Here is a 16,450-nt window from a genome sequence, read left to right as displayed (position 1 = left end):
TTTTATAGCACCCATTTCTTCATGTATTCCAGCCATTTTGAAAAATGAAGTGTATTCAGGTCAGATGATGGGCCGGTCATCTGACTAGAATGACCATACTGAGAAATTTATAAAGTGCACGACATTTCAAATTAGTTTGACTGCTTTGCTTTATATTTTGCTAAACATTACATGACATTACTATGCCTTAATTAATCATATTTTGTGATTTAAGCTATTTAAGCTATTAAAATTGCTCTTAAATATGTTAAGCTGTTAAAATGCAAAAGACTTTGGTGCGAACACGGCAGTGACGTATAGCTGTCTGTATATGACAAGAGGTTTGTAGGAGTGTGTGAATGTTTCCTCTGAGGTGTGAAGATTCATAGCTAAGAAAATCTTGAGGCTAATGGAGCTTTTACTTTGCTAATTAGCAAATAAAGAACAGACAAATTGGAGCGGATCTTTTTCAAGAGGTACACTTAATGATGCTGCTTGAAGACTCAAAAACCAAAATAACTGTGACTCTTGATGGCCATGTTGATATAAACAAAGACACTTACAGGAATAGAATGTGCATTCACCTAAATCCAGCAAGTCCAGTTTAACTGAGACAGGCAGGTGTAGACCTTGAATCACGAAGTCAAAACATGATCCGCCGCAGTCTCACAGCACTCTAATCATAAACATAAAAACTAAAACCTATTGTCCTGAGCACTGGATGGCCTGATTTTGTCATAAATACCATTTTCAACACCCACTTTTTTTTCTAAACAGTAATGAAGTAAATGTATTATTGCAAATGCACAGGGAGTGACTACTTGTTGATGAAAGACAGAAAGGAGAAAACTTTCCAGGCTAACAGAACAAACATACCAGCTATAAAAGACTGAAGTGACTGGCACTGTTGTAACAGTTACAGTGTTTATTTTCATTTTTGCATTGTACATTTTGACTATGGACTTGTAGAACTACTTCACAGGGCCTATCCATAATAGTGTTCTTGCATTAAGGCTATGAATGGCTGTATTTCTGACTGTGCCTTGGCCTCTTGCCCAGGTTGACTCTTGGTCTGGCAATAAAAGCCCAATTCTACACACATTTGCATACATTCAAGAGTACACAATTAATTATAGATATGTTGTATAATGCATAGTCTGTTTACTAGTTCTTTCTTTTTTTGTGAAGAAGATTCACAGTTTCTATTTTTGCATATTCCAACAGATGCAGTTGGAATATGTTTATATATGTACAGGGAGGGGTAGATCTGTTGCACTTGTGATGAAGACTGCGGTGATTGAGACTATAACACGAAGCGTCTTTTCTGTATTCATAGTGGAGAGAGTCCTGTTTATATGCATGCACCACCAAGGATCTCCACATAAAATATTAATGTATACCGACTGCAGAGGTACTAACCTTCCGCTAAAGTCATTAATTCAGGCTCTGCTCTTTTGAGGGTGTGTGCTTGGCTGTGTTCAGAAAGCTGGAGGTTGTGTGTATTTGGTGCTGTTTGAGTATGTGCTCACTCTTCCATCGCATCGTCTGACTGTTCTTTAAGCAGGGAATTGGATCCCACGATAAGACCATTACCCTAATTGTCGGTATACTTAAGGCTCTGTTTCTCTGAGACCACTATACTGTCATCACTACCTATGTTTCTCGGAGAATCAATTCTGTTTAATGCCTAATAAGTGTCCTCTGGATTACTTGGATAGTTTGCTCACCAGATGCTTGGAAAGCAAATTGGGGGGTCATACAATCATATGGAAAATCTGCCTGTCTGATGAGAATAAATAAATTAATGCAGCTGATTAAAATATGGGTGCAACAGCCGCTGTGACAGGTGGACATGACAGATATCCAAGAAAAATCAAACCGGAGAACAAATGTTACATATTTGTTATCTTTGTCTTGGCTAATATGCTTCAGTATCAAATGACTCTTCTTATCTGGGGATTTTTAATGAAACTATAGCCCAACAAGAATTTCCCAACACTAAAGTCCTAACTGATGTCCTACTTTAGGAAAACAAGATGTGGTACATTAAAATCAGCTATTGGGGAATTATAGAGACTAATCTTCAACTTGGTTTATAACCGTCTTAATAATTAAATTGACTTTAATCACTATGACTGCTGAATATTTATCAAAGCTTAAACATAGACCATTAGATCCCACAGCATTTAGGCAAATCAGACACATCATCATGGAAGCTCTTATGCTTTGCTGCTATAAGGTGCGATAACCCTGGGGAATCATTTCAACTGTTAGTACTACAGGTGTTTATCTTGAATCTTCAGATTCACTCGTTTGTGGCGTTTTTTGTTTTTATTTTAATCAAAAGGGCGTTACTTAAGCACGTATTGGTGCCTCAAAGATATATCATACCATAATATCATACATAAAATTGCTTGTGGTATGCTTTGGAAATGACAGACCGTAATAGTAAAACAGATTAGTGAGTTAACCCATCATTGTAAAATAGTTCATTTTTAATTATAAAAGCTTTACTTGCTTTCAGCGTGACATGATGGACTGACCCTAAAAGATGTTGTGGACAGGATGCCTTTTTCAGGGTCACCATAGGACCTGCATATCCTGTTTTTAATTTTGTGTAAATACACCTAATCTTAATAAACAGGACTAGGGCACTGATAGATTTTTCTTTTCGCGTTTCAGCCAGAATTTTATAAATTTAAATATTAACCAACATTATCTACTCTAAGGAGAGGAGGTGGTTATTTTACTGGATAGGCTTGACCGATCACGGCTCTCTGTAGGCTGGAATGTGCTTTTCTGTGCAGCCTACCTGCTGAAAAATACCCTCAAATAATTATCAGATGAAAGCAGTGTGCTGCTCTTTTTGTTCCACCCTCCCCCTCCTCTTTACATTTTTTTTTCCTAATATAAATTTGGTTCAATCAGCATGCTCAAAGCTGTGCATCCAATGCTTCCTGTGAGCAGGCATGTTATAAATATGCTGATACTACAAAGCAGCAGGGTAGTAGGAAAATATCAAACAAAATGGTGCTTGTGAGATCAATTACATGATAGAAAATGGAGGTTTAAGTCTAGTGTATGTGCTGCAGCGTATAGCTGTTCATATTTCAATGCTTGCCTGCTAGCTGTCTAATCTCTTCTCCCTCACTTTTTTCATTAGGGAAAGCTAAAGCTGTTTTTTTTTTTTTTTTTTTTTTATTGTTTTCCTAGTTAATCCCTTGCAGGGTGCATTTTTGTGCGTGTTCACATGTGCAGGCATGTGATATATAAACATTCTGAAGGTCTGTGCATGTCTTAATGCAAACTCAGATGTTCTTGTGTGTGTGTGTGTGTGTGTGTGTGTGTGTGCGCGCGTGTGTCTGTGTGGAAGAGAGAGAGGCTACTACCCATTTTTAATTTAAAAAAAAAAAATGTTTGCTGTATAAAGCAGAAATCCCATGAGGCCATGTGCTCTGCGCTGATATAGTATTTGTGTTTTAGAGGGTGCTTGATAGAGCTGCTGCTGCTACTGTTTCCAGTTGTTTGCTATGTGGTACTGAGATTATAGCCTTCCATTCATAAGAAGGGGGATTTCCTGAGAACGACCTGCACTGCTGTGTCAATAAGCCCCTCAGGATAAGAAACGCACACAAACACGCAGCATACTTAACGGCATTTTTGAGTATAATTCGTTCACTCAAAATCATAATTTTCTGAGGTAGGCTATCTAATAGGTGAATGCTGTTCCTCCGACATGCTGAAATGCCTCATTGCAGTTTTGGCTGGCAAAGCACCATCAGATCTTGATTCTATTAAAATCAAACCCTCACTCATGCACTCTCACTGGCGGCATGCCAAGTAGGACAGGACAACACTGGGGGACAAGGGATGGGGTTATTTGGCACAATGGGGGAAAAGCAGCCAAGAAAGCCGAGCAACTAGATTATTACTCTCAGGAAAAAGCTTGTGATAGCCTATCATCAGTGATACAGAGTAATGTCAGATCAGGGGCAACTGTAGTCAAATTAAAGATGTAGGATTATGTCTTGAACATGGCCTTGTAAAATTTAGAATCTTTATCAGGAACAAACATTTCCACCCAGCAACTCTGGGTGGAAATGCACCATAAAGTACAAATATAGGAAACAAAAATGAGTAGAAGTGGTGTCCTCTGCAACCATAGTGGTTATCACATGTCAAGAAACATGACATGGTTGCCAAAGTTATGAAGTCACCTTCTGATATCAGTTAGTTTTAATGGACAAACTATTCATCGAATAATGTTTCGGAGGGTTGGTCTGAAGGTCATTTGTTTTGCTCAAGATTAGAAAACATCAGTGAGAACAAATTTAATAATTTGAAATGGTTTTGACCCAATTGATAAAATTCAACATGGGAAATTGCATCAATATAGAGTTGACTGTTGGTATTATAAGATAATTATTTGTTTAACACATGCCACAGAGACTTTGTTGCAGACAGTTTCTTCTTGTGTTCACTTTCTCATAAATTTGGCATTTTCCTTCAATATAAAAAAAACAAAACTCTTTTTACAGCTGTCTCTTTGCCTGGTCAGGCTGTTAGGCATTTTGAATACTTAGGAGAATGAATAGAATTTTTGTAATTCAGTGATTTTCATGCTGATCTTTTAAAGTTCTTTGCATCAGGGAGAACTAACTACTACCCAGAAGAGTCTGCTTTTGTACCACTTTTTGTCAGTAAGGGGTTGACTTCAAAGTCTGAGTTTATTCCCTGTCATTTGAGTTACCATATTTCAGCTTGTGGGAAGGCTATCCAGTCAAAGGGAGACTGTGCATTAGTATTGATGTTAGTAAATCTTTGGGTGGTCCTGTGTATCAGCCACATAAGCGGTGGAACAGGATGTTACCATCACTAAGATGTGGGTTTTGTTTTTTGTGTGTGCAAGTGTAGAATCTATTTTTCATTACGATGGCATCTATGTAAATCACGTGACTCTCGTAAATGCCATGCACACATGCAGCAGATGTCGATACAAATGTATCACACCGGCATCCGTATTTTCTGTCTTCACTTTCTGGCTCAATTGATGTTTCTACAGTCCTCAAGTATCTTGCTTCACAGTTCAAGTTTTCCCATATGGGGGTCAGAGAGATGCTTTAGCCCTGTTATGTGCTGTTAGTTGCCGAGCTGCTAAATGGTGATGTGACACTGCTATTCAGCAAGACCCATATCACAGCCAGCTTTTATTTAGTCAACGATAAACATTGTGTTCAGTCCCATTTAGCTACTTTATTATTATCATTATTATCAGTATTGTTTTTGTGTTGTTTCATTTTGGTTTTTGTCTTCTTTTCTTGGCGTCAGAGCTGGAAACTTTCTTTTTTCTTCCACTGTGTCACTCTGACTTGGCATATATCTTAGCCATTCGTAGCGTTAGTAACCATGTACTGGTGTTGTTTTCACAGGAAGTGATGTCATGAGGAAGATTTAACACCCACATAGCCAAATACACTCCCAAGGGCATGTTGCATGGCAACCATAAAGTGTCATTGTCAAGAGGATTTGTGAGATGTAATATCATCCAGAGAGGGGTGGGGGGGCAGGGACAGGGACAGGGATGCCAGCTGAGGGGACAGCTCTTCAGTGTTGCTGGAAGTCTGTTATTTTCTACCTTACACAGTCAGATATTATAATGGGTATGTGGATGAGTGTTTGTATCACCTGAAATGTATCTAGTCTATTAGACCACTAATTCTATGTTGGTTCAAGTATTTTTCCATGTAGATAAGCTTCAGATTATTCATTTTTTGACATTAAAAGTGAAATGCGTGAAAAAGTGTCAAAAATATGTTTTCGAGGAATTTTATTTTGTTTGTTTTTACTTTATTTTAACTATGAAAAAAATTGGGTTATAATGATATTCATGCACACTTACAAATATATACGAAGATAAGACTTTTAAAGAAGTCTTAAATCGGAATGAAATGATAAATCGGAAACAACAAAATTAGTGGCTTTAAATATTGAAGTTGCTATCTTGACAGTTTGTTTCTTTGCTGTCCTAGTTGCACATATTTTTCCTCTCACACTCTTAAAATGTTTGAAAGCTTATAGGGAAGAAGATATATATTTCCTATCAATATCACACCAAGCCAAAGATTTACCACTTGCGGCTAGCAAGAGATTATGCATGTGGAGAAGTGTCTGCATATGTGGTTAGAGAATATATGGAGAAAGGTCATAGAAATGATATGTGACTGAAAGAGAGGAGAGGGGATTAGAATATGAAATGCTGGCAAAAAATTAAAAGCTTGTATATAGTCATTCTGCAGTTTAGTGATATTTGCTGAGATGCTGAAGATATCTGGAGCTCTGGTACTATAAATGTATATTAGACCAAGGTAAGAGTTTCATCACCCACAAACTAGGAATGGTATTTTAAAGAGGAAAAAAATATTTACCAAATTAGGATCGAATGACGTTGGTGTGAATCTTCCATTTAAGGAGGAGCTTTAGTAAAGCACCGAATTCCTCTCTGTATAAACTGAGGCAGCGTCCATTGTGAGCATGTTAATACGTGCAGCCATTCTCTACAATCGTTCCACTGCTGTTGTTAAATGTATGTTGGAGTTTGACATAAAAACTGCATTTATTCCTTTTGGAGTACAGTGCAGCAAATGCTTTTCTTTTTCAATGTATATGTTTGCAAGGGGCCCAATAGTTTTGGTTGTCTTTCCATCCTTCTCTTAGAAGTCATTAATGATAGCCTTTTTGTTAGAAGTAGTTCCTTATCCACCCACTTAAAAGCTGTTAAAATGTCTCACTTTAGATTTAGTTCAAAATAACCCTGTTTCTTCTGAAATAAATGTCAGTTCTTTTGAGGTGTTTTTGCTTTCTGTGATGAGCTCTTAAAAATGCATTCACTTTGCATTAATATACTCCCTAAAGTTTATGCAAGTGCAGAATTGTCAAAAACAATGAACAAGCCAAATTGCCCATGTAGAATATTTATACTTGATAAACAGCTTGTAGAATGTTTAGCAGGACTTCATACACTTGAACAAGTTTGTTGGGTAGATATTTTTTTTATCATTTCATATTTAAGAACTCTAGACATGGACACATTTGTGAGATAAACAAGATTTTTAACAATGTTTTGAAAATAAATGTAGATTAATTTTACAGTGTCGAATCAAGCACGAAAAGGCAGAAAACGCTAATCAGAAGCCTCTGGATTGTACCATTAGGGCATTTGTCCAGCTAAAATATGCCTAAAGCAGAGTAAAAATTGTATATTTGGTACATGTTTTTTATTGTTTTCATGGGGTCTTTTTCTCTCTCTTAGAAAAATTGTCATCAAGATTGGAAAGAAGAAAAGGCGAAAGCCCGAGTCTTCAGAGGAGTCGGATGATGACCCTCCCCCTCAACACACTTTGAAGGATGATGACTCTGTGAGTTCCAGTATAAAGTATACACAAACTTATGCAGACATACATGCACAGTACAAGCCAACAAGGAACAGGGGCTCTAATGAGACTGGGAGAAATTAGTGCATTTCATTGCCGTTTATCAAACCAAACTATGAACCTTACATATGAGACAACACTAGAATTTTAAGTTGGAACTTGGCTATATTTGACTGTGTTATTTCCCCACTTTATTCAGATTTTGTGCAGGTGTTATTGAGAGCAGATGAGAAATACGAGACTCTTTTTCTGTTAGCTTTCTGATAAAACTTAAGTGGTGTCCTCGGCCTGGCTGTTCACACTGCTGCTGAGCATTGTAGAAGACTTAACAGCTTTAGTCTGATCCTGGAAGGCTCCATTCTCTGGTTCATATGGAGGTCATACAGTGGGTGGCTATCTCAAGTACACATTCTCATCTGTGTTGATGATTGAGAAAACTGACAGCAGAGGTTTTTATCTAGGTCAGAGCATCAATGATAGAATGGCAAATTGAACTAGGTGTCACCTGAGTTTACCCTTTAGCATTTAAAACACACTTCTGGTCTGTGTGGAGCTTTTCTCACTAGTAGGTTCTGACAGATATCCAAAAGGTTATGAGTGACATGAATGAATGACTGGGGATGACACCCCACTAACTACAGTGTGTTGTATGATATAATTACACCCGCTAAGTGGCACCCCAGGACTTAATTAAAATAGTCGGTGGATGACTCATTTATGATGATCTTGTGGAAGAGGTTGAAGTAGCTTGGCCGCCGGCTGGAACAGGAGCATGATCTCCTCAGGGGCTCGCTCCTATTGTTGTGGCATGCGGCAGGTTTGAGTCTCCAGCTCCTGGTCAGTTTGGGTTTGTGAATGTGAGGGTATATCTCCACGGGAATACTGTGCTGCACACCTAATTAACTGTGGCTCAGTGGCATTTATTCCTAATTAACTACATATTATCATTAGGAGGGGCTCGTGTATTGATGCAGGATGCAGCTGCCCACGCATATGATAATTATAAAGGCTTGACAGGAAGGAATAGAAAGAAGCCGGGTTTTAGAGCACTTTTTTTCTGATTTTAAGGATATTTTTCTGGACTTTGACTTGGTTTTAGTAACGTAAGGCCAGTAATAGGTTATGTTGGGCAATGGCCTGCACAATGGAAAACTCTATATTATCATTTTGAACAGGGAAATGTATAAATGTTAAGTGCTTTTGCTAGGGCTGTTCGATATAACGATGTATATCAGATGACAATATAAAAACATCTATTGTTTCATTTTACGCTTAGTGGTGTCGCAAAATAAACTATTTATGGCAATATTTTTTCATCGTTTTGATGGTCACTGTAGTGACTATATTAATTTCTTAAAATTCTCTCTTTCTCTTTTATTTAATATAACCACACTACGGATGGACAAGCGCCTGTTTTTATGTGCTGTCATTGGCAACAACGACGGTAAAATCATTGCGTGTCCGCTTGTTTATTTTCCACGTAATCCTTTCACAATAAAGCTCAAGATCCTGTTGAGACTTTTCAAAATAAACTGAATCACATGAAAAAGTATGCAGAGTATTTATGGATGAGAAGCAAAAAAGAGCCTTCAGGTGCTAAAAAATAAACCTTAGACTCAAACGTTAGAACAGGCTTTCCCCCGCAGCACGCTGTGTAATAAATACTCACAAAGAAAACGGCGGCCGTTACAACCTATGTCTAAAAATGTATAGTTTCATGCATCAGTTAAAACACTCGACTCCAGGTACACGACACCCAGCTGGAAAAACTTCAGCTAGCCGAGATTCACAGAGTTTACAGAAAATGTTAAATTTTTGTGATTTGTGTCGTTATCAGGACGATAGATGTTTTATATCGGGATATGAGATTTTGGTCATATCGCACAGCCCTAGCTTTTGCCATTTGTGTTTTCAACCAGCAAGAAGAAGGATAACATCTGTGATCATAGAATATTAAAGAAAATATATTTGACAGTAGACCTGATTGTTAGCCTAATGCTTTTCTAATCTTATTCTAAATTCTAATAATAAAATGTTGGAAGTACTGGCAGGGATTTATATGAGTAAAAGCATGCTCATTAGTCACAACTTTAAAATAGTTTGTAGATTTTGTTGCTGTCAGTTTAAATCACACTAAGCGTAAATGCATGTGTAATTTGCCTTAACTAAGCAGTGGGACACTCTAGGGCTGTACGATATGACCAAAATCTCATATCCTGATATAAGAATTCTATCGTCCGATAACGATATAAATCACAAAAATTTAACATTTTCTGTAAATTCTGTGAATCTCGGGCAGCTCGTCTTGCAGGAAGTGTTTCCAGCTGCGCGTCATGTAGCTGGAGTCGAGTGTTTTAACCGATGCATGAAACTATACATTTTTACACATAAGTTGTAAAGGCCGCCGTTTTCTTTGTATTTATTACACGGCGTTCTAACGTTTGAGTCTAAGGTTTATTTTTTTTTAGCACCTGGCGGCTCTTTTTTTAAATTTTCATCCGTAAATAATCTGCTCTTTCACGTGATTCAGTTTATTTTGAAAAGTCTCAACAGGATCTTGAGCTTTATTGTGAAAGGTTTATGTGGAACATAAACAAGCGGACACGCGGTGCTGTTACCGTTGTTGTTGCTAACCACAACGCATAAAAACAGGCACTTGTCCGTCCATAGTGTGGTTATATAAAATATAAGAGAAAGAGAGAACTTTAAGTAATTAATATAGCCACTACAGTGACCATCAAAACGATGAAAAAATATTGCCGTAAACAGTTTATTTTGCGACACCAAGAAACAAACGATAGCGTAAAATGAAACAATAATCGTCATCCGATATATATATCGTTATATCGAACAGCCCTAGGACTCTCTGAGCCTTGATAATACGTCAATCATGAACCTGATCATATAGCGTTTTTTTTTTCTTTGTGTTTTCTTTAGCTAAGTTTATTACCTTGCTTTGGCGACCTATGTGAAGTAGTTACATTGTTGCTTTGGTTTGTAACAGGCACACTAGTTAAGAATGAAATGAGTCCATGCTCAAGATTCTGTTAGAAACATCTGCTCAGTCTTGATCAAATCTTCAGTCTTAGAGCCATATGGGAAATTTTCATGCGAAGCAGTCATTAATTACCAATTTTATTTTGCAGTTTCAAAATTGATTAATGAAGTAGTTGAGATTACTTTGTTTTGTCTTTTGTGTAAATGTGCTTCTTACTCCTTTTTTTTGGCTTATATCTTTTTAAATTAATTTATTTATTTTTTAGAAGAGGCGGTCTAATCGACAGGTGAAGAGGAAGAAGTATGCTGAAGAGCTGGAGACCAGGTTGTCAGATGAAGAAGTCAAGGTTATTGTCAAAGCCAAGAAAACCAATACTGCAGCATCCAGGGAACCCGCTCTTCAGCTATTTGTAGTAAGTAATTCTGCATATAACTCTGTGGGAAACACGTTTAATTTCATTTCTTTCAGTTATAACATAAATGGGAAAATACAGCTTCAGCGTATTAACTGGAATCAGTGAATGTTGCATTTGTGAAAAAGATACAGTACACCCTATGATTGACTAGCTGGCAGAACCATCTTTAGCAGCAATAACTTGAAGTAACTTATTTTCTGCATGGTTTTATCAGGTTTGTGGGAATTTGTTTATGCACAGCTATCTTAAGGTCCCGCCACAGTATTTGAATTGGGTTAAAGTCTGTACTGAGCAACTGCAACAACTTGGTTCTTTTCCAGTTACTCTATTGTAAAGTTGCTGGTGTGTTTGGGATCATGTTCCAATGACCCATTTTAGACCAAGATTTTAACTGTCGGGCAGATGGTCTAACATTTGGCTCTAGAATACTTTGGTATACAGGGGAGTTTGTGGTCGACTTGGTGACTGCATGTTGCTCATGTCCTGTGGCCTTAAAACAAGCCTAAATAATCGTCCCTCCAACTTGCTCTTAACAGTTGGTATGAGGTGTTTGTGCTGATATGCTGTTTGATTTTTGTCAACCATGGTGCTTTGCTCTATGACTAAACCTCTCCACTTTAGTCTCGTCTCTCTTTTTCACATGTATTAAGAGTTTTGACTTGAAAAGAAATAGAATTGTTTGTGGAAATAATGCACATAAACATTGTTGGGAAGATCTTATTTTTGTACCATAAAAGAACACAAACACACTCAGTAAAAAAACAAAACGAAACAAAAAACAATAGGACTGCTTGCTCTGCTGAATAGCCTGTTCTTTTCAACAACACACTGTGACGTACAAACCAGGACCCCTGCAGTAAGGCTTAAAAAAAAAAAAAAAAAAAGAAGGATAATATTCACTGTCCTTTTTTTTATGATTTAGATGCAACAGCACAGAAGTTAGAAAGGGCCACAAAAACATTTTAATGCTTAAAAATAAAATTAGTTGTCCTCTAATTTCTGTTGTCTAAACCTGTTTTCTTCAGTTCTGGGATATTTTTATGTAATGCAGAATCACAAATTTGACAAAGGGATTTATGATGTGTAAAGCGTAAGAGAGCATCTGGTGTTTGTTTTTGTTATCATATTATGAAGACATTTATGCAACTTAATGCTCTGGGGTGACTGTTATGAATTTATCAGTTGACATTAACCATATCATGTTCTCTCTAGGAGAATCCCAGTGAAGAGGATGCTGCTGTTGTTGACAAAATCATGTCTTCTCGTATTGCTAAGAAGGAGGTAAATATTTAATTTGTTGTTTTGCCTTATTTTTTAACCATTGCACAGTTGTGATAAAAGCTTCTCTTGCAAATTTTTAGCTTAATAGATTTTTGGGACTATGTATTGAGTTGTATCGTTGTATTATGTTTTTTTCCCCCTTATTATAGCACTAAAACTACATGAAAGCATTGCTTCTCATTGTTATGTTTTTGCATTCTTTTTCTTTAGGTCTCTCCAGGAGTGGTCATTGAGGTGGAAGAGTTTTTTGTAAAATACAAAAACTAGTAAGTTATTTATATGTAGTTTCTGGGTGGTTAGTGGCAAATATGTTTTTGTCTATAGATATATCTATAGAGACAGAGGCAACATGAAAGCTAGAGGATGTAATTAAGAACTTTTGACTTTTCAAATGTCAGTACATCACAGGCATGCATGGGACAACTTTTAGTATTGTCGCGTCCTCAATGTTATGATGACTGTTTTTTCTGTTAATAAAGAAGAATACAAATTCTAGCGTATTCACACACCAAATTATCAGTTTTAATGTTTTGGAAATTAAGATTTAAGTGTCATACTCAGCTTCCCAGAATTTTTTTTTTTGTGTGTGGCAGATAATCTGTCATCAGCCAGATCACATCCATCATTTCACAGCCAAATGATAACAAGGATGGAAATATGAATGTGAAAACACTTTAATATTTCTAAACAAATATGACTGAGAACAGCATGCCAGTGGAGACTGTGACCACATCTGCAATCTGTGATCACACCTGCTGGCCTCAGCAATTCCCCCAGATGCTGTTTAGGTGATTGCACGAGTCCCTTACCTTACTGATCTTGTGTGTGTCTGTGTGTGTGTGTCAGCTCCTACCTACACTGTGAGTGGGCCACAGAACAGCAGCTGGAGAAGGACAAGAGGATTCAGCAGAAGATCAAACGCTTCAAGATGAAACAGGCACAGAGGGCACTCTTCTTTGCAGATGTAAGGATGTGCGACTGGTTTGTGTCTGGGGACGTACTGTACTACCCGTGTCGACACAAATATTTGGTTTTTATTTTTTTTTTTTTTATTTTTTTTGTGGGGGGGGGGGTCTTTTTGTCGAGGACATTTCTATAAGTGGGTGTGGGTGTCTCCACAATTTGGTGTGTCTTTTAGGATGCAACTGCACGTTCAGTACACATCTGCGTGCATATATTTGAGTCTCTTTACTCACTCATTTGATACAATATAATGTTTATCTCAGTTTCCAGATGGTGAGTGGGCACTTTGGTTTATTCCCTTTATTTAATCTTTTTCATTTCCTTTTGTGTTTTCCTTCTGTCTCGCTCAGATGGAAGAGGAGCCATTTAACCCTGACTATGTAGAAGTAGATAGAGTGCTGGAGGTGTCATATTGCGAGGACAAAGATACAAGAGAGGTAAGCGAATCCTTTTTCATTTCATCACATACGTGAGTTCTGTATTTGTGTAAGTTCCTGAACGGTTTTCTTGGTTTTGTTCCTTTCAAAAGATTCTCCACTCTAGCAATGTCTTTGTATCTCAGAAATGCCCAAGGCCATCCTAATGGGCTTCCTTGCAGCCTTTGTTAATATTGTAAAAGCAAAGCTTGGCCTCACTCTAGTCTTTTTCAGTGCTAATCCCCCTCTGCTTGTTACAGGAAGTGGTGTACTACCTGGTGAAGTGGTGCTCTCTGCCTTATGAAGACAGCACCTGGGAGCTGAAGGACGATGTAGATCAGAGCAAGATTGAGGAGTTTGAGCAGCTGCAGGCAGCCAAGCCAGACTCACGCAGGGTGGTAAGTTGTGCCTGCCAGCCTTCTTCAGTTATCACTGTATTTCCATGTTTCTTTATCACTCTTGCGCGTGTGCGTGTGCGTGTACACACATATTACAGTGATCTAAATAAGACAACACTCACACAGGGGTATGAACGAGCTTGAAAGACAAACCCCTGCTGTCAGTCACTTCAACATCAGTGAATGATGTTTTTATTGGAAAGGTAAAACTAGGAAAACATTTTCTATTGAAGATTCACAAGACGTACTGAACAGACTGAAGTCAAAATTAGGAGAAACGAAATAGACTAATCTTCAAAGAGAACAATGTTTTTTGGTTTTGTTTTTTATCATACTCTATAGTTCCCCTTTATTGAGAAACAAACTGTTGTATTTATAACTAGACTACACAGAGATCAGTCGTGTAACTTGTACTATGAAGACTGACAGTTTTTGTTTCAGGTTATCTTTCGTCTTTTATTTCCCTGTCCACTACAATAGTTCACACTTTGCATACCTGTGGTTGTAACAATAGGTCAGTTTTTACACCTCTACACCTGTGTGTATATCTTTTTGCGTGCAATGTTACCATATAGGTTTGCAAATGCAGCAAGATTGGCGTGCTGGAGATTTTGTTTTTATATTGCATGTATGTCACACTGCTGGATTTCCTTATTTTTTATATATTCTAAACCATTGTCATTCTCCAGTTTGCTTGAATAACCAACATTTTGCTTATGAACACTGATGCTAGCTCCACATCCAATTTACTATTGTATAAGTTACAGATCCTTTAGCCTATCTCGGCTATAGTACACCCTGGATGGGGTGCCAGTCAATTGTACGGTCATAATGCTAACATTATGTATAAGAAATTGTGTCATGCATTTGTAATATTTACGTTCTACGGAAAAGTGTTCATCAAAAATGTAAAGTTAACTTCCAATCTGCCATATATGTCACTTAGGAGCGTCCTCCTGCCAATCTGTGGAAGAAGAGGGAACAATCGAGGCAATACAGGAATGGCAACAGCCTCAGGGACTACCAGCTAGAAGGAGTCAACTGGCTTCTCTTCAACTGGTACAACAGGTTAGTTTTAAGCACTGTGAGTATGCATACCTGCAAAAAATCTGCAGCTATTGTGAAAAACCCAAATAGCTTTTAACTGGTATCACAGTACAGAAATTATGCCATCATGTAGTTTTTGTAGTTGTCAGCTGGATATCCATGATGTTAATCTCCCACTCAGCCACACCCCAGAGATGCTCTATTGGGTTGCAATATCACAGCCCAATAGAAAACCTGGAGAGCATTTCATTCCATTGAAGTCATTGCCGTGTTAAAGAAACCTGTTTGATAAGATTTGACATGATTTAACAAGATCCAAGCCAACATGAGCGAAATATGCTCTCTTTTCCAAGTCCCTGTTAGTATTCTTGCTGTAGCATTTTGGATCAGCTGAAGGCTTTTCAAGGAGTTTTAGGAGGGCCTACTAATACTGAATTACAATAGTCCAGTCTAGAAGTAATAAATGCATGAACTAGTTTTTCAGCATCACTCTGAAACAGGGTATTTCCAATTTTAGAGAGAGTGCACAAATATAATAAAGTACTCCTACGTATTGTTTGTTATGCACATTAAATGGTCAAAAATGGCTCCGAGATTCTTCACAGTGTTACTGGAGGCCAAGGTAATGACATCCAGAGTAAGCATTTGGTTAGATAACACGTTTCTAAGATTTTTGGGGCGAGTACAATAACCTCAGTTTTATCTGAATTTAGAAGCAGAAAATTTGAAAATCATCCAGGCATTCCTGCAGTTTAACTAATTGGTGTGTGCTATCTTGCTTAATGGATAATGTTGGGTATTACCTGCAAAGCAATAAAAATGTATGCTATGATACATGATATTGCCTAAGGGAAGCATATATAATGTAAAAGGAACTGACCCTAGCACGTGACTCTGTGGAACTCCATAATTAACCTATGGTGTTTGAAGAGGACTCTCCATTTACATGAACAAATTGGAGTCTATTTCATAGATATGATTCAAACCAACAGCAGTCAACTGTATGAAGCGTTGCACAGAGCCCCCCACACACGCTTCTTTTTAATTTAAGTGAGATCAAATTTAATTATGGAACCATTGTTTTATAAAAATAAAGGCATATAATTTCATACACATCACAAATTGCAGTGGTTATGTAATGTGCCCTAATTTCATAAAGGTAATAATATTTTGTTTTTTATACTTCAGAGATGTGCTTATCCAATTCTGTGGTCTCTTTTGGGGATATAATATGTAGTGTTGCTAATCTGTTTAGCGTTGTACAAAGAGGTTTGTTTGTTGTTTTCTTTGCTCTATTTGTATCAGTGCAAATTGGATTAATAACAGAAACGTCCATCAGTTCAGGATACTGTAGTATATTTGATTTATTTTACATACATTTTGTGTTTCAAGAAGAGGTCTTTTGGGTGTATTGGCATTGCGGATTATAAATAATGAATGATTTATCTTGCTTTGAATCCTGCGTGTGTGGGACCATCTTGTGTTTTTCTGTATTCACATTATTTGCTTAGGCCTGTGAGGGT

At 37.4% G+C, this 16,450-nt stretch overlaps 1 protein-coding gene across 7 annotated transcripts in view; it reads left to right on the top strand.

The window, feature by feature from the left end:
- Positions 1-16,450, top strand: part of chd9 (chromodomain helicase DNA binding protein 9) — a 70,237-nt gene that overhangs the window by 31,414 nt on the left and 22,373 nt on the right. For all 7 annotated transcript variants that reach the window (XM_040011706.1, XM_040011704.1, XM_040011705.1 and 4 more), the window contains 8 exons: positions 7,289-7,394; positions 10,673-10,819; positions 12,035-12,103; positions 12,314-12,369; positions 12,950-13,067; positions 13,417-13,503; positions 13,743-13,880; positions 14,827-14,948. In XM_040011706.1, the coding sequence (XP_039867640.1) occupies positions 7,289-7,394; positions 10,673-10,819; positions 12,035-12,103; positions 12,314-12,369; positions 12,950-13,067; positions 13,417-13,503; positions 13,743-13,880; positions 14,827-14,948 (843 nt within the window). The remainder of the gene's footprint in view (positions 1-7,288; positions 7,395-10,672; positions 10,820-12,034; positions 12,104-12,313; positions 12,370-12,949; positions 13,068-13,416; positions 13,504-13,742; positions 13,881-14,826; positions 14,949-16,450) is intronic.

Source organism: Simochromis diagramma, unplaced genomic scaffold (assembly GCF_900408965.1).
Source record: "Simochromis diagramma unplaced genomic scaffold, fSimDia1.1 OVJJ01000603.1, whole genome shotgun sequence".
NCBI lineage: Eukaryota > Metazoa > Chordata > Actinopteri > Cichliformes > Cichlidae > Simochromis > Simochromis diagramma.
The sequence above is the reverse complement of the archived record's forward strand: the minus strand, read 5'-3'. Positions and strand labels throughout refer to the sequence as shown.